The following is a 19,165-nucleotide window of genomic DNA, read 5'->3' on the forward strand; positions in this document are numbered from 1 at the left end:
TATAAGACGAATTTAAAACATAATGTTTCTCTTTGCTCTTAAGTGCCAACTAGCTGATTTCTTGGTGTGTACCCATGTCAGAGTCTTTGGTTCCTCTTCAATCTGTAGCTCAGACTTTTAGGAAGTGGAGAGATCCTCGCATGGGGACATATTCATTATCTGTAAATTTTTTCATAATAAATATGCCCCATGGGGATGTAGTTAATATCCTGGCAGTCACTATCCCAACTATCAGACCGCAGGAGGGGTGGGTTAGGGTTAGGCTGCAGGACGGGTGAATTAAGGTTTGGGTAAGTGTTAAAATACTCACCAGGATCCATCAGAATATTGAACATCGGGATGCCGCTGTCGGCATTGGGACCGTTGGGATGGTGACTGCCAGGATGTCAATACCATTCCCTTTCATGGATTGCTGCAGTAATAATAAGCCAACTTTTTTAACTCAATTTAATACAGAAATTGAGCCGTATTGTACCTCTTAAATCTTCAACCACAACATTATCTTCTTTCTCAGCAATCTGGGAAGCCATTCCAAAAAGAAGGGAATCAACATGGTGTGGTGTCTGCATGTTTGGATTCTGCAATAGCATGGAAAAAATATAGATTTTGATTTATGTGTCAATCCAATATTTTAAAAGACATTCTTCAGAATCATTACATACAGTACAGTATAAAATCATAGGTGGTCATTCCGAGTTGTTCGCTCGTTGCCGATTTTCGCTATGCTGCGATTTGTTGCTAAGTGCGCATGCGCATGGTGCGCAGGCATGCGCTAAGTTATTTTACACAAAACTTAGTAGATTTGCTGGTGTTCGTGTGGCGCTTTTCTGTCGCACTGCTGATCAGTGAATGATTGACAGGAATGGGGCGTTGCTGGGTGGTAACTGAGCGTTTTCCGGGAGTGTGCTAAAAAACGCAGGCGTGTCAGGAAAATTCGCGGGAGTGGCTGGCTAAACGCAAGGCATGTTTGTGACGTCAAACCAGGAACTAAACGGACTGAGCTGATCGCAATCTGTGAGTAGGTCTAGAGCTACTCAGAAACTGCAAAGAATTATTTAGTAGCAATTCTGCTAATCTTTCGTTTGCAATTCTGCTAAGCTAAGATACACTCCCAGAGGGCGGCGGCCTAGCGTGTGCAATGCTGCTAAAAGCAGCTAGCGAGCGAACAACTCGGAATGAGGGCCATAGAAAGGTAATTAAAGAAAGGTGATTGCTTGCTTTAAAGATGCATTACTATTTTTTGTTCTCTAAAAAGGTGAATACCAAATTAATGAATCATAAATACTGGCATCAAAAAAAATCTAAATTCTAGACATACAGTACAGCTGCCTAAAGTAATCTCTCTTTTATTATTATTTTTTATTTATTTATTTTTTATGGCGCGGTAAACTTTCCATAGTACCGTAAAGGATAAATACACAAAGTAAATTTACAATGAAATACACATTTACAGTAAAACATGACAGATAAATGGTAAAGTAAATTTACAATGACATACGTATCACTAGACAATACAGGGCAATAAAGTAGGATGTGCACAAGAGAATGAGGGTTGGGGACTCAATGTTTATTGGAGGACAGTCATTGGAAGGGGAATTCAGATCTGCACTCAGTGAACCTTTACCCGTCAAGCACACAGAAACAGGGTCACAGAAAAGAACTAGGAGACAAGGAGCACTGGAAGCAAGGATAGTACTGGGGAGGGACTTGAGGGAGGAGGACCTGTTATCCAAACCTATAAGCTCTGCTTCATGAAAATCCACCTCAATTAGTTGTTAGATAGTTAGAAACTCCCTTAAAATAACAGCAATAGAGATGTTCCTATATGCTGCAAAAGCCTTTGTCTATGTTTAATGGGACGTGCTATGATGAGTCATGATGAGATTTGGCTTTGGTCTAATTTCCTAAAGTATATTCATATGCTCTCCCGGCATTTGGTAGCTAAGATACAAACAGGACTTTTGGTGCCTACTCCCTATATCAGTGTGGCAAGGGAATCAAAATTGTTATCAATAAGCATGACTATGACTGATTAATCCTGTGTTATTTGTTAGTTTTCTTCATATCTCACTGCTGTCAGCCCTCCAAACGGGTGGTCTTCAGTATGCCGGCGGTCGGGCTCCCGGTGACCAGCATACCGGCGCCGGGAGCCCGACAGCCGGCATACCGACACTTATTCTCCCTCGTGGGGGTCCACGACGCCCCTGGAGGGAGAATAAAATAGTGTGGCGCGCTTAGCGCGCCTCCGTGCCCGCAAGGGGCTCATTTGCGCTCGCCACACTGTCGGTAAGCCGGCGTTCAGGCTCCCGGCACCGGTATGCTGGTCGCCGGGAGCCCGACCGCCGGCATATCGTAGTGAACCCCTCCAAACAATGGGCCTGATGTGAATGCAATATCAATGTTTGCAGTTAAGCAAATTATCTAATATTGTTTGACATAGTATATGCTTGGTTCCAGGACCCATTCCCAAATATAGGGGTGGGGCATGATATAGTATAAATATACATCTCATCACCATTCACACCATTACCTTGAAAAAAATATGAAGAGTTGAAACATGTGGTGGTGCTGTGATTTTGGACTACTTTACAACATCCGGGGACCTAAGCCGCATGGTGAGAATACCGGGGTCCTGTATATTTTTTACCATGTCATGGCTCTGGATCAGTGCCATTTCTAATGGCGGGGTAAATCGCATGGGGCGTCACGACACCTGCTGGCTGCTAACCCATGCCCCGCCCTCCCAAACCATAGTACTCCACTCGCTGAGCGGAGTTTCACGAAATGATGTGATTGCATCATGACATCACGACGCAACCGCATCATTTCATGAAACTCTTCTTAGCGAGCAGAGTATTAAGGGGTGGGAGGATGAGGAGTGGAGAGGGTATTAAAAGGGAATGGGAGCTGCTGGAGTCCGCCGCCAATTAGCATTGCACCCCTGGCAATGAACATGACACCCAGAGCTTGAAACCCCTGGCAATGAGCTTTACCCCCTGGCAACGAGCATGACACCCAGAGCATTAAACCCCTGGCAATAGGCATGGAACCCAGAGCATGAAACCCCTGGCAATGAGCAGCTAATTTAAAAATAATCAGAAGCCTTATTGTGGAGCATAATGTATCACAAGCATTGCAGTCTGTGGCATAATATGGTGCAGGGGGCATAATATGGTGCAAGGGGAATTACTGTGTGTGGTGGAATTTGATGGAATTTTTTTCTTTCCTGTGGTGGCCGAGGTTTGTTGGCGCAGGGTCAAAAACTGGGGTGTAAGGTAGTCTTTCCTGCAAGGCCACACCCATTCTAGAGAGCCAGTATTTACCCTGCACAGAAACAATATAACCCACCCAAATCTAACTCTCTCTGCAAATGTTATATCTGCCCCCCCTGCAGTGCACATGGTATTGCCCAACTGCTAAAAAATTTCCTGCTGCGATCAACTTGGAATTACCCCCATGGTTTTGCCAATTAGTTAACAAATTTGCTGCTGCGATCAGGTCTGAATTAGGGGGGTAATTTTGAGTTGATCGCAGCAGCAAGTTTGTTAGCAATTAGGCAAAACCATGTGCATTGGAGGGAGGCAGATATAACATTTGCAGAGAGAGTTAGATTTGGGTGGGTTATATTGTTTCTGTGCAGGGTAAATACTGGCTGCTTTATTTTTACACTGCAATTTAGATTTCAGTTTGAACACACCCCACCCAAATCTACCCAGGGCTGTCTTAACAGCAGTGTATGTCCCTGGGCGAAGCAATGCACTGGGCCCCCTACCCATCCTCCAGTGGTAGGGGTGGGGGGTGCTATCAGTGGCAGCTTTGAAGTCCCGCGGGTGGTAGGGGGTGTTCTATCTTCCGCTAAGCATGTAGGACCTGGAGCAGTCATTTCTGCTAATTACTCCTTTACTGCACAAATGGGGCTAAATTGTAGAAGGGGGCATTGGGCTGAATGAAGAAGCCCTGGTACATGATTTTTAGGGTGGTAGGGGGTGTTTAATACGTAGGGGAGGGGTGGATAGTGGAGTGGGCTTAATATTTATAATTTTCTGGTGGGAGGGCAGCTTGCTTGACTGCAGATATCTCAAGTTCCTGAAAATATATTTCTTAGCTTTGAACGGGATAAAAAACTAGAGAGTCCCACTTTTCACAAGGTACTGGGGAATTAGGGCTCAGAGTTCAGGTGCCAGAGCAATTCACCAATGAAAACCTAAAACTGCATATTAGGCGTGTGGAGCTGAAGCAGGGACCAGCTGCTTGAAGGCTGATATTTCTGGTTCTGGGCATAGTAGAAACAAGCTGCCAATGTCCACCAAAAGGAGAGAGTCGCAGCTTTTGGATTATACCCTCAGAAAAACTAAGTCAGACAGAACCCGAGATATCTGGCTGGGAAGAGCAATTAACAGGCTTGGATGGGGACCACTACTTTGAGGTCGGATATCTCCGGTTCCCCATGGGCGATTTTAAAAAATCTGGTACCCCTGGAAAGAGGGGACCCTCAGCTATCAGCCTAGGGCCCTTATACTCCTGGGGCCCTTGGGCAAGAGCCCATTGAGCCCATACGGAAAGACGGCCCTGAATCTACCTCTCTCTGCACATGTTATATCTGCCTCCCCTGCAGTGCACATGGTTTTGCCCAATTGCTAACAAAAATCCTGCTGCGATCAACTTGGAATTACCCCCATGGTTTTGCTTATTAGCTAACAAATTTGCTTCTGCGATCAGGTCTGAATTAGGCCCTATGGTGGTCATTCCAAGTTGTTCACTCGCTAGCAGTTGTTAGCAGCCATGCAAACGCTATGCCGCCTCCCACTGGGAGTGTATTTTTGCTTAGCAGAAGTGTGAACAAAAGGATCGCACAGCGGCTACAAAATTATTTTGTGCAGTTTCAGAGTAGCTTCAGACCTACTCAGTGCTTGCGATCACTTCAGACTGTTCAGTTCATGTTTTGACGTCACGAACATGCCCTGCGTTCTCCCAGCCACACCTGCGTTTTTCCTGGCACGCCTGCATTTTTTCAGACACTCCCTGAAAACGGTCAGTTGACACCCAGAAATGTCCTCTTCCTGTCAATCACTCTGTGACCAGCAGTGCGACTGAAAAGCTTCTCTAGACCTTGTGTGAAACTACATCGGCCGTTGTGAAAGTACATCGCACGTGCGCATTGCGCCGCATACGCATGCACAGAAGTGCCGCTTTTTTGCCTGATCGCTGTGCAGCAAATGAAAGCAGCTAGCGAACAACTCGGAATGACCCCCTATATTCCTTCAGTGGAGCACAAAATTACTTTGTTGTGCATTTTTGATATATATGTCCAGGTTAGTAACACTGGAAGAGATTTCTGGCAGATCCTTTTCTGTGTAAGGTTTACATCTGTTTGTTTGTACATTACAAGTATGATTTTTATTTTTCATGCTTGGTGAAAGTGTGCTTCTCAACAACAATAACAAATACTTACACCCTATGATGCATTACGTAGATTTTATTTTCTCAGTCTACCCTCCTATAATTTTGCAGCCATGTAATGTCAGCTGTAAAATCACAATTAAAATTAAGCTTTTTGTTGAAGCTTGCAAGACAGAACAAGATATTACTTCTATTAATCATACCTAAAAATAAGCATTATATCTTACCTCTCGTCTCCAGTAGTTGTCACACAAGCGGTAGACTGGCCATGAGCCACCGAATGAGTCAGTAACATTTTGAAAATCACATGTCTTATTTCTACAGGGAAACGAAAAGGATGACATGAAAATAACCTGATAAGTACGGATGATAAGTACGGAAACTACTGATCACATATCATATGACATACACACAGAGGAGCAAAGTTGTAGCAGAATTTTGTGCATATCAAATCGGACAGAATACTGTACTGTAGGTCATTCTTCAAAAATATGACAATATAATCATTGAATTCTGCTTTTGCATAGATGAACTGTGTTCTGCTGGGGGATAGGAAGGCATTTGCCCCAGGGCTGTCTGTAGTCTGACCCCTGGGATCCCAACTGCCGGGATCATTTACCCAATGCAGTACAATGTACTCTGCATTGCAGAGTGTTCTTTCTTGTAATATATATTATTTATAAGATGCTTTCTGTGTTATATATCGGTCACAAAATGCTCTCCGCAATGCTTTTTATCTATTAAAAAACGTGAAGGTCCTGTGGTGGCGGTCTTTTCAGTATTTGGAATGGTTTTGTCTGGAGTTAGAGCTTCTAGGAAGAAGTGGTAGAATATACTAGAGATGTGCACTTGAAATTTTTCGGGTTTTGTGTTTTGGTTTTGGGTTCGGTTCCGCGGCCGTGTTTTGGGTTCGACCGCGTTTTGGCAAAACCTCACCGAATTTTTTTTGTCGGATTCGGGTGTGTTTTGGATTCGGGTGTTTTTTTCAAAAAACACTAAAAAACAGCTTAAATCATAGAATTTGGGGGTCATTTTGATCCCAAAGTATTATTAACCTCAAAAACCATAATTTCCACTCATTTTCAGTCTATTCTGAATACCTCACACCTCACAATATTATTTTTAGTCCTAAAATTTGCACCGAGGTCGCTGGATGACTAAGCTAAGCTACCCTAGTGGCCGACACAAACACCTGGCCCATCTAGGAGTGGCACTGCAGTGTCACGCAGGATGGCCCTTCCAAAAAACACTCCCCAAACAGCACATGACGCAAAGAAGAAAAAAAGAGGCGCAATGAGGTAGCTGTGTGAGTAAGATAAGCGACCCTAGTGGCCGACACAAACACCTGGCCCATCTAGGAGTGGCACTGCAGTGGCACGCAGGATGGCCCTTCCAAAAAACACTCCCCAAACAGCACATGACGCAAAGAAGAAAAAAAGAGGCGCAATGAGGTAGCTGTGTGAGTAAGATAAGCGACCCTAGTGGCCGACACAAACACCTGGCCCATCTAGGAGTGGCACTGCAGTGTCACGCAGGATGGCCCTTCCAAAAAACACTCCCCAAACAGCACATGACGCAAAGAAAAAAAGAGGCGCAATGAGGTAGCTGTGTGAGTAAGATAAGCGACCCTAGTGGCCGACACAAACACCTGGCCCATCTAGGAGTGGCACTGCAGTGTCACGCAGGATGGCCCTTCCAAAAAACACTCCCCAAACAGCACATGACGCAAAGAAGAAAAAAAGAGGCGCAATGAGGTAGCTGTGTGAGTAAGATAAGCGACCCTAGTGGCCGACACAAACACCTGGCCCATCTAGGAGTGGCACTGCAGTGGCACGCAGGATGGCCCTTCCAAAAAACACTCCCCAAACAGCACATGACGCAAATAAAAATGAAAGAAAAAAGAGGTGCAAGATGGAATTGTCCTTGGGCCCTCCCACCCACCCTTATGTTGTATAAACAGGACATGCACACTTTAAACAACCCATCATTTCAGTGACAGGGTCTTCCACACGACTGTGACTGAAATGACGGGTTGGTTGGACCCCCACCGAAAAATAAGCAATTAATCTCTCCTTGCACAAACTGGCTCTACAGAGGCAAGATGTCCACCTCATCATCATCCTCCGATATATCACCGTGTACATCCCGCTCCTCACAGATTATCAATTCATCCCCACTGGAATCCACCATCTCAGCTCCCTGTGTACTACTTTGTGGAGGCAATTGCTGCTGGTCAATGTCTCCACGGAGGAATTGATTATAATTCATTTTAATGAACATCATCTTCTCCACATTTTCTGGAAGTAACCTCGTACGCCGATTGCTGACAAGGTGAGCGGCGGCACTAAACACTCTTTCGGAGTACACACTTGTGGGAGGGCAACTTAGGTAGAATAAAGCCAGTTTGTGCAAGGGCCTCCAAATTGCCTCTTTTTCCTGCCAGTATAAGTACAGACTGTCTGACGTGCCTACTTGGATGCGGTCACTCATATAATCCTCCACCATTCTTTCAATGGGGAGAGAATCATATGCAGTGACAGTAGACGACATGTCCGTAATCGTTGTCAGGTCCTTCAGTCCGGACCAGATGTCAGCATCAGCAGTCGCTCCAGACTGCCCTGCATCACCGCCAGCGGGTGGGCTCGGAATTCTGAGCCTTTTCCTCGCACCCCCAGTTGCGGGAGAATGTGAAGGAGGAGATGTTGACAGGTCGCGTTCCGCTTGACTTGACAATTTTGTCACCAGCAGGTCTTTGAACCCCAGCAGACTTGTGTCTGCCGGAAAGAGAGATCCAAGGTAGGTTTTAAATCTAGGATCGAGCACGGTGGCCAAAATGTAGTGCTCTGATTTCAACAGATTGACCACCCGTGAATCCATGTTAAGCGAATTAAGGGCTCCATCCACAAGTCCCACATGCCTAGCGGAATCGCTCCCTTTTAGCTCCTCCTTCAATGCCTCCAGCTTCTTCTGCAAAAGCCTGATGAGGGGAATGACCTGACTCAGGCTGGCAGTGTCTGAACTGACTTCACGTGTGGCAAGTTCAAAAGGTTGCAGAACCTTGCACAACGTTGAAATCATTCTCCACTGCGCTTGAGACAGGTACATTCCACCTCCTATATCGTGCTCAATTGTATAGGCTTGAATGGCCTTTTGCTGCTCCTCCAACCTCTGAAGCATATATAGGGTTGAATTCCACCTCGTTACCACTTCTTGCTTCAGATGATGGCAGGGCAGGTTCAGGCGTTTTTGGTGGTGCTCCAGTCTTCTGTACGTGGTGCCTGTCCTCCGAAAGTGTCCCGCAATTCTTCTGGCCACCGACAGCATCTCTTGCACGCCCCTGTCGTTTTTTAAAAAATTCTGCACCACCAAATTCAAGGTATGTGCAAAACATGGGACGTGCTGGAATTTGCCCATATTTAATGCACACACAATATTGCTGGCGTTGTCCGATGCCACAAATCCACAGGAGAGTCCAATTGGGGTAAGCCATTCCGCGATGATCTTCCTCAGTTGCCGTAAGAGGTTTTCAGCTGTGTGCGTATTCTGGAAACCGGTGATACAAAGCGTAGCCTGCCTAGGAAAGAGTTGGCGTTTGCGAGATGCTGCTACTGGTGCCGCCGCTGCTGTTCTTGCGGCGGGCGTCCATACATCTACCCAGTGGGCTGTCACAGTCATATAGTCCTGACCCTGCCCTGCTCCACTTGTCCACATGTCCGTGGTTAAGTGGACATTGGGTACAACTGCATTTTTTAGGACACTGGTGAGTCTTTTTCTGACGTCCGTGTACATTCTCGGTATCGCCTGCCTAGAGAAGTGGAACCTAGATGGTATTTGGTAACGGGGGCACACTACCTCAAGAAATTGTCTAGTTCCCTGTGAACTAACGGCGGATACCGGACGCACGTCTAACACCAACATAGTTGTCAAGGCCTCAGTTATCCGCTTTGCAACAGGATGACTGCTGTGATATTTCATCTTCCTCGCAAAGGACTGTTGGACAGTCAATTGCTTGGTGGAAGTAGTAAAAGTGGGCTTACGACTTCCCCTCTGGGATGACCATCGACTCCCAGCAGCAACAACAGCAGCGCCAGCAGCAGTAGGCGTTACACGCAAGGATGCATCGGAGGAATCCCAGGCAGGAGAGGACTCGTCAGAATTGCTAGTGACATGGCCTGCAGGACTATTGGCATTCCTGGGGAAGGAGGAAATTGACACTGAGGGAGTTGGTGGGGTGGTTTGCGTGAGCTTGGTTACAAGAGGAAGGGATTTACTGGTCAGTGGACTGCTTCCGCTGTCGCCCAAAGTTTTTGAACTTGTCACTGACTTATTATGAATGCGCTGCAGGTGACGTATAAGGGAGGATGTTCTGAGGTGGTTAACGTCCTTACCCCTACTTATTACAGCTTGACAAAGGCAACACACGGCTTGACAAATGTTGTCCGCATTTCTGGTGAAATACTTCCACACCGAAGAGCTGATTTTTTTGGTATTTTCACCAGGCATGTCAACGGCCCTAATCCTCCCACGGACAACAGGTGTCTCCCCGGGTGCCTGACTTAAACAAACCACCTCACCATCAGAATCCTCCTGGTCAATTTCCTCCCCAGCGCCAGCAACACCCATATCCTCCTCATCCTGGTGTACTTCAACACTGACATCTTCAATCTGACTATCAGGAACTGGACTGCGGGTGCTCCTTCCAGCACTTGCAGGGGGCGTGCAAATGGTGGAAGGCGCATGCTCTTCACGTCCAGTGTTGGGAAGGTAAGGCATCGCAAACGACACAATTGGACTCTCCTTGTGGATTTGGGATTTCGAAGAACGCACAGTTCTTTGCGGTGCTTTTGCCAGCTTGAGTCTTTTCATTTTTCTAGCGAGAGGCTGAGTGCTTCCATCCTCATGTGAAGCTGAACCACTAGCCATGAACATAGGCCAGGGCCTCAGCCGTTCCTTGCCACTCCGTGTGGTAAATGGCATATTGGCAAGTTTACGCTTCTCCTCCGACAATTTTATTTTAGATTTTGGAGTCCTTTTTTTACTGATATTTGGTGTTTTGGATTTTACATGCTCTGTACTATGACATTGGGCATCGGCCTTGGTAGACGACGTTGCTGGCATTTCATCGTCTCGGCCATGACTAGTGGCAGCAGCTTCAGCACGAGGTGGAAGTGGATCTTGATCTTTCCCTAATTTTGGAACCTCAACATTTTTGTTCTCCATATTTTAATAGGCACAACTAAAAGGCACCTCAGGTAAACAATGGAGATGGATGGATACTAGTATACTTATGGATGGACCAGCGACTGCCGACACAGAGGTAGCTACAGCCGTGGACTACCGTACTGTGTCTGCTGCTAATATAGACTGGATGATAATGAGATGAAATTAATATATATATATATATATATATATATATATAATATCACTAGTACTGCAGCCGGACAGGTATATATATTTATTATGTAATGACTGATGACGGACCTGCTGGACACTGTCAGCTCAGCAGCACCGCAGACTGCTACAGTAAGCTACTATAGTAGTATGTATCAAGAAGAAAGAAAAAAAAAAAACACGGGTAGGTGGTATACAATTATGGATGGACCAGCAACTGCCGACACAGAGGTAGCTACAGCCGTGGACTACCGTACTGTGTCTGCTGCTAATATAGACTGGATGATAATGAGATGAAATTAATATATATATATATATAATATCACTAGTACTGCAGCCGGACAGGTATATATATTTATTATGTAATGACTGATGACGGACCTGCTGGACACTGTCAGCTCAGCAGCACCGCAGACTGCTACAGTAAGCTACTATAGTAGTATGTATCAAGAAGAAAGAAAAAAAAAAACACGGGTAGGTGGTATACAATTATGGATGGACCAGCGACTGCCGACACAGAGGTAGCTACAGCCGTGGACTACCGTACTGTGTCTGCTGCTAATATAGACTGGATGATAATGAGATGAAATTAATATATATATATATATATATATATATATATATATATATAATATCACTAGTACTGCAGCCGGACAGGTATATATATTTATTATGTAATGACTGATGACGGACCTGCTGGACACTGTCAGCTCAGCAGCACCGCAGACTGCTACAGTAAGCTACTATAGTAGTATGTATCAAGAAGAAAGAAAAAAAAAAAAACATGGGTAGGTGGTATACAATTATGGATGGACCAGCGACTGCAGACACAGAGGTAGCTACAGCCGTGGACTACCGTACTGTGTCTGCTGCTAATATAGACTGGATGATAATGAGATAAAATTAATATATATATATATATATATATATAATATCACTAGTACTGCAGCCGGACAGGTATATATATTTATTATGTAATGACTGATGACGGACCTGCTGGACACTGTCAGCTCAGCAGCACCGCAGACTGCTACAGTAAGCTACTATAGTAGTATGTATCAAGAAGAAAGAAAAAAAAAAACCCCGGGTAGGTGGTATACAATTATGGATGGACCAGCGACTGCCGACACAGAGGTAGCTACAGCCGTGGACTACCATACTGTGTCTGCTGCTAATATAGACTGGATGATAATGAGATGAAATTAATATATATATATATATATATATATATATATAATATCACTAGTACTGCAGCCGGACAGGTATATATATTTATTATGTAATGACTGATGACGGACCTGCTGGACACTGTCAGCTCAGCAGCACCGCAGACTGCTACAGTAAGCTACTATAGTAGTATGTATCAAGAAGAAAGAAAAAAAAAAACACGGGTAGGTGGTATACAATTATGGATGGACCAGCGACTGCCGACACAGAGGTAGCTACAGCCGTGGACTACCGTACTGTGTCTGCTGCTAATATAGACTGGATGATAATGAGATGAAATTAATATATATATATATATATAATATCACTAGTACTGCAGCCGGACAGGTATATATATTTATTATGTAATGACTGATGACGGACCTGCTGGACACTGTCAGCTCAGCAGCACCGCAGACTGCTACAGTAAGCTACTATAGTAGTATGTATAAAGAAGAAGAAAGAAAAAAAAAAATGGGTAGGTGGTATACAATATTATATATATATTATATACAATTATATATATATATATATATATATTAAACTGGTGGTGATTATTAAACTGGTGGTCAGGTCACTGGTCACACTATCAGCAACTTGCAAGTAGTACTCCTAAGCAGACAATCACAATATATATTATACTGGTGGTCAGTGTGGTCACAATGGCAGTGTGGCACTCTGGCAGCAAAAGTGTGCACTGTACGTTATATGTACTCCTGAGTCCTGCTCTCAGACTCTAACTGCTCCCCACTGTCAGTGTCTCCCCCACAAGTCAGATATACATTATACAGTCACACTATCTATCTATCACTTCAGCAAGTAGTAGTACTCCTCCTAATGCTCCCCAAAATTACTACTGTGTCTCTCTCTACTCTAGTCTCACTCTCTTCTCTATAAACGGAGAGGACGCCAGCCACGTCCTCTCCCTATGAATCTCAATGCACGTGTGAAAATGGCGGCGACGCGCGGCTCCTTATATAGAATCCGAGTCTCGCGATAGAATCCGAGCCTCGCGAGAATCCGACAGCAGGATGATGACGTTCGGGCGCGCTCGGGTTAACCAAGCAAGGCGGGAAGATCCGAGTCGCTCGGACCCGTGTAAAAAAACATGAAGTTCGGGCGGGTTCGGTTTCCGAGGAACCGAACCCGCTCATCTCTAGAATATACCAGCAAAGAAAGAACATAATATTTCCAGGGAAAAAGGTGCCATTACTCAGTAATGTTGAGCATCACCACAACTAAAGCTCTATCTGTTTTGGATTTATAGGAATTGAATGCACTCAATGTATTGTACTGAGGTGACTAGAATGTGACAGTAAGGTCCTATTTATCATTGCATTTTTGTGGCATATCCCCGTCAAATATCTGTTTTTAAGGGATACCCACAAATATTAAGGATCCCCAATGTGGGAAAGAGGGACCGCAGCAGATATCTCTGCTGCAGTCCCCCCATTTTTGATAGTAGCCCCAATAGAGGCTGCAAAGCATTCCAGAGTTTGGCCTCACGAGCTAACCCCACCTATAGATGGGAAAACACTGGGAGACAGCACATACACAGAAAGGCCTGGCTCCCAAACTAGAAGTGTAGTGATTGCTTTTGTGTTTATTTCACTTCTTTACACATCACATGATTGGCTCCTTTTGGGATTGCATCCCAACTATCTGGTCTAAAACCTCAGTTGACCTTATAGAAGCTATCTTTACAGGATATGTTGTAATTCTGGTTAGTTTTGTAACATAGTAACATAGTATCTAAAGTTGAAAAAAGACAATTGTCCATCGAGTTCAACCTATTTGTGGTCTCCTATGCACGATTATTTTGTAGAAAATTTTGACTGAACTTGATGACTGCCGTTACGTTTTACCCCTCTTTTTTATAATAACCATAGTGCGTGACCATGCCCCGTAACCCTGGATATCCTTATCCATTAGGAATTTATCTAATCCATTCTTAAAGGTGTTGACTGAGTCGGCAATTACAACTCCCTCAGGCAGGGAATTCCAAACACGTATCGTCCTTACCGTAAAAAAGCCTTTACGCCGTATTGTGCGGAATCTCCTCTCCTCTAACCTGAGGGAGTGTCCACGAGTTCTCTGTGTTGATCTAACCAAAAACAGGTCCTGCGCAAGATCTGTATAATGTCCCATTATATATTTGTAAATGTTGATCATGTCCCCTCTTAATCTCCTCTTTTCCAGTGTAAACATGCCTAGTCTTGCAAGCCTTTCCTCGTATTCCAGCGTCTCCATACCCTTAATTAGTTTGGTCGCCCGTCTTTGAACCTTTTCTAGCTCCAGGATATCCTTTTTGTAGTAAGGTGCCCAGAATTGTACACAGTATTCAAGGTGTGGCCTCACAAGTGATTTATATAACGGGAGTATAATACTCTCGTCCTTAGCATCAATTCCCCATTTTATGCATGCTAATATCTTATTAGCCTTCTTTGCTGCAGTCCTACTTTGGGTACTACTGCTTAGTTTGCTATCTATGAGGACACCTAAGTCCTTTTCCAGTACAGAATCCCCTAATTTTACCCCATTTCATAGGTAGGTGTTATTTTTGTTCTTGTTACCACAGTGCATTACCTTACACTTGTCTGTATTGAAGCGCATTCTCCATTTCGCTGCCCAAGCTTCTAATTTAACTAAGTCGTTCTGAAGCGACTCAGCATCCCCCTCCGCATTTATAACTTTACACAATTTGGTATCATCTGCAAAAATTGACACCATGCTCTCTAGACCTTCTGTTAGGTCGTTAATGAAAATATTGAACAATAGCGGTCCTAATACTGAGCCTTGCGGCACACCACTTAGCACTTCAGTCCAAGTTGAAAAAGATCCATTAACCACAACGTGCTGCTCCCTATTATCTAACCAGTTTTTGACCCAAGTGCATATTGTGCTTCCTAGCCCTGATTCTTGTAGCTTGTAGATAAGTCTCATGTGTTGTACAGTGTCGAATGCTTTGGCAAAATCTAAAAAGATTACATCCACCTCTTTACCCTGATCTAGGTTTGCGCTTACTGTTTCATAAAAGCCAAGTAAATTGTTTGACAGGATCTGTCCTTCATAAACCCATGTTGATTCCTTTTAATTACCTTATTGACTTTAAGGAACTTCTGAATACTATCTCTTAGAATACCTTCCAATACTTTCCCCACTATAGATGTAAGACTAACTGGTCTATAATTACCTGGTTCAGCTTTACTTCCCTTTTTGAATATAGGCACTACTTCCGCTATACGCCAGTCTTTGGGAACCATACCTGATATTACTGAATCCTTAAAGATCAAAAATAGCGGTTTTGCAAGTTCAGAGTGAAGCTCCATTAGAACCCTTGGGTGAATACCATCGGGACCTGGTGACTTATTAATCTTTAAATGTTTTAATCGGTCACAGACTACTTCGTCGCTTAAATAAGTACCTATCAGTGGGATATTCTCATTATTGAGATTATGTGTTAGTCCCTGAATTGGGTCCTCTCTAGTAAATACTGTTGAAAAAAACTCATTTAGTGTGTCCGCTATGTCATTATCATTTTTGCTTAAGACTACCAACTTGGCTTTTAAAGGGCCTATACTCTCCTTCTTTAATCTCTTGCTATTAATGTATTTAAATAATTTTTGGGGATTCGCTTTGCTTTCCTTTGCTACTAGTTTTTCAGTTTCTACTTTAGCCGCTCTTATTTCCTTTTTGCAAATTTTGTTACATTCCTTATAGTGCTGAAATTACTCTGCTTCCCCATCAGATTTGTATTTTTTAAATGCTCTCCTTTTCTTGCCCATAAGTTCCTTTATCTTTTTGTTAAGCCACATCGGTTTATGATTTTTATTCCTTTTTTTGCTGCTCGTAGGAATAAATTTGAGTGTATTTTTAGCTAGCAGGAATTGTAGTACCTCCCATTTCTCCATAGTATTTTTTCCTAAAAACAAACCTTCCCATTCAATATCCCTGAAAAATACCCTCATCTTTTCAAAATTCGCTTTGCTGAAGTTTAGAGTCCTAGTTGAGCCAGTATAGGGCTGTTTATGAAAACTGATATTGAATGTGACCATATTGTGGTCGCTATTTCCTATGGATTCCCCTACTATAATACCTGATGCCAAGTCCCCACTGTTTGTTAATACCAGGTCTAAGATTGCATTGTACCTAGTTGGTTCCTCAATTAGTTGAACTAAGTAGTTATCATTAAGTGTGTTTAAAAACATATTGCCCCTAGCAGTATCACATTAATCGTTTTTCCAGTTTATCTTTGGATAGTTAAAATCTCCCATCACTACTATGTCTCCTACTCCTGCTGCTCTTTCAATTTGCTTTAGTAACAATTCCTCATCAGATACGTTGATACCAGGCGGCCTAAAGCATACACCCAATACTAACTTTTTTATTCCTTTTCCCCCGCATGCAATTTCTACCCATAATGTCTCGACAGTGTCTACAGTCCCCTCCTGAATATCTTCCCGTATATCAGGTTTTAAAAACGGCTTTACGTAAAGACACACCCCTCCACCCTTTTTATTTAGTCTGTCTCTCCTAAACAGTGTATAGCCCTCTAGATTGACTGTCCAATCATGAGATTCGTCCCACCAAGTTTCAGTAATGCCTATAATATCATACTGTTTGCTTGCTGCAAGTATTTCTAGTTCGCCCTTTTTACCAGTAATGCTTCTAGCGTTTACATGAATACAACTAAGATAAGTATTTTCCCTTGCGTTAGGGACATCTTTCACCTTATGTAGCACTGATGACCTATAAACGTCATTGGTTAGTGCTTTGGTAAAATCTCTTTTAGTACCCATGTTAGTAACCTTACCGCCTGCTCTTACCCTCCCCCCAACTTCTCCCCTATTTTGTTTACTACCGCCATCCCCCCTATTCTCACTGCATGACCCGTAGTTTCTACCTAAACCCTCCCCCCAGGCTCCTAGTTTAAAATATCCTCCAACCTTCTAACCATCCTTCCCCCCAGCACCGCTGCCCCCTCCTCAGTCAGGTGCAATCCGTCACGACAAAAGAGATGGCGCCTGACTGAGAAGTCCGCCCAGTGTTCCAGAAACACAAACCCCTCTTTCCTGCACCAATCCCTAAGCCACACATTTACCTCCCTAATCTCCCTCTGCCTCCCTGGCCTAGCGCGTGGCACGGGTAATATTTCGGAGAATATTACCTTAGATGTCCGTGCCTTAAGTTTCTTTCCTAAGTCCCTATAGTCTTTCTTAAGGACATCCCACCTTCCGCTAACTTTGTCATTGGTGCCAACGTGCACTAAGACCGCCGGGTCTTTCCCAGCCCCTCCCAAAAAACTATCTACCCGGTCCGCGATGTGCCGTACCCGAGCACCCGGGAGACAACAGACTGTACGGCGATCACGGTCCCGGTATCAGATTGCCCTATCTGCCTTCCTGATCATAGAATCCCCTACCACCACCATCTGACTAGGTACCTCAATATCTTTTATCCCAACTGCGCCAGAGGGACTGCTCCTCTGGATGCTAGCGGGAGCAGTCTCCTCCAGCACCGTCATTTCTTCACTATCATCCTCCGATTCCTCGTCCAGTCGGGCAAATTTGTTCGGGTTTGATAGTTCGGAGATGTCGAGCCTCCCCCTCTTTTTCTTCCTTCTATCTGTGACCCAGCTGGCTACCTGATCATCAACCTCTTCTACCAGTGACCCCTCCCGCAACTCCTCCACTGTTCTGTCTAAACTTCGCTCGAGATTGTGAATCTCCCTCAGTCGCGTAACGGTTTGCTCCTGATCAGTTACCTGGGCTTCCAGGGCAATCGTTCGCATACACCTCGTGCAGATGTAAGCAAACGGTTGTGTCTAATTCTACATTAGTTTTACTTGTAAGCACTGGCGTATCTACAATGGGTGCAGTGTGTGCAGTGCACATGGGCCCCTCGGTGTCCAGGGGGGCCCACACCGCACACCCTACACCCATTATGTTTAATACTTACCCTCCAGAGTCCTGCATCGCTGCAAAAATCACTGGGAAAATGGTGTTGAGCCGTTCTCCCTGTATTTTGCACATGCACAGTAGGAAAATCATTGGGAAAATGGCCACCGGAGATCTGCGCATGAAGCCTAGGCTCTGGGACAGCGCTAGGGTCCCTTAGGGACCCTAGGGGCAGATGTATTAACCTGGAGAAGGCATAAGGAAGTGATAAACCAGTGATATGTGCAAGGTGATAAAGGCACCAGCCAATCAACTCCAATATGTAAATTAACAGTTAGAATCTGATTGGCTGCTGCCTTTATCACCTTGCACATATCACTGGTTTATCACTTCTTTAGGCCTTCTCCAGGTTAATACATCTGCCCCCTAGTTCCCAGAGTCTCTGCGCCGCCGGCTAGAGAGGAGGGGGCCCGGACGGAGCCTGCCACATGGGCCTCCTCCTCTCTAGAAACGCCCCTGCTTGTAAGAAAAATATCAATAACAACTTTATCCTTCTTGTATATAACCTTCCCTAGTGGTTAATAGGTTTCCATAGATACTTATTTATATTTATTACACTAGTCTATCCCTAAGGCCAGCTTATTTTTTAGGGTTATTATAACACAGCTGCTAATTGTAACTTGGGATACAATATTTTTCCTCAGTAAAATGTTATTATCCTCTGCGTTATTATCCTCTGCATTTACTAAACACTAATGAGGTTCTGACCTTTCCATTTGACAGGGGTTATTATGATATGAACATGGTGATCCACATGTGGTGAGCTAGTTAATGTATAAGAAAGGAGTTTCACCATAGGTGATGGCAATCATACATTACCAGGAAAGTCCAGGAACAGAGCATTGTCTCCCTCATGGAGAGGGTCAGGTAGACAAGTATGATTTAGTCATACTTATCAGTGACATTAAAATAAGCAGTATATTATTGACCTATGGGGGTTATTCAGGATTGTTAGCAACCAGAAAAGCACACTAATGGGCAAAACTATGTGCACTGCAGGTGGGGCAGATATAACATGTGCAGAGAGATTTAGATTTGGGTGGGTTAAATTGTTTCTGTGCATGGTAAATATTGGCTGCTTTATTTTTACACTGCAATTTAAATTTCAGTTTGAACACACCGCACCCAAATCTAAATATCTCTACATAGGTTACATCTGCCCCACCTGCTGTGCAACATGGTTTTGCCCAATTGCTAACTTTTTTGGTTTG

The 19,165-nt window shown here is 44.1% G+C and overlaps 1 protein-coding gene across 1 annotated transcript in view; it reads right to left on the bottom strand.

The window, feature by feature from the left end:
- LOC134934547 (dual oxidase 1-like) overlaps window positions 1–19,165 on the bottom strand; it is a 435,381-nt gene that overhangs the window by 227,113 nt on the left and 189,103 nt on the right. Inside the window, exons 10-11 of the mRNA XM_063929968.1 lie at window positions 5,628–5,718; window positions 476–578 (exon numbers count right to left, since the gene is read on the bottom strand). Of these exons, the coding sequence (XP_063786038.1) occupies window positions 476–578; window positions 5,628–5,718 (194 nt within the window). The remainder of the gene's footprint in view (window positions 1–475; window positions 579–5,627; window positions 5,719–19,165) is intronic.

Source organism: Pseudophryne corroboree, chromosome 6, assembly GCF_028390025.1.
Source record: "Pseudophryne corroboree isolate aPseCor3 chromosome 6, aPseCor3.hap2, whole genome shotgun sequence".
NCBI lineage: Eukaryota > Metazoa > Chordata > Amphibia > Anura > Myobatrachidae > Pseudophryne > Pseudophryne corroboree.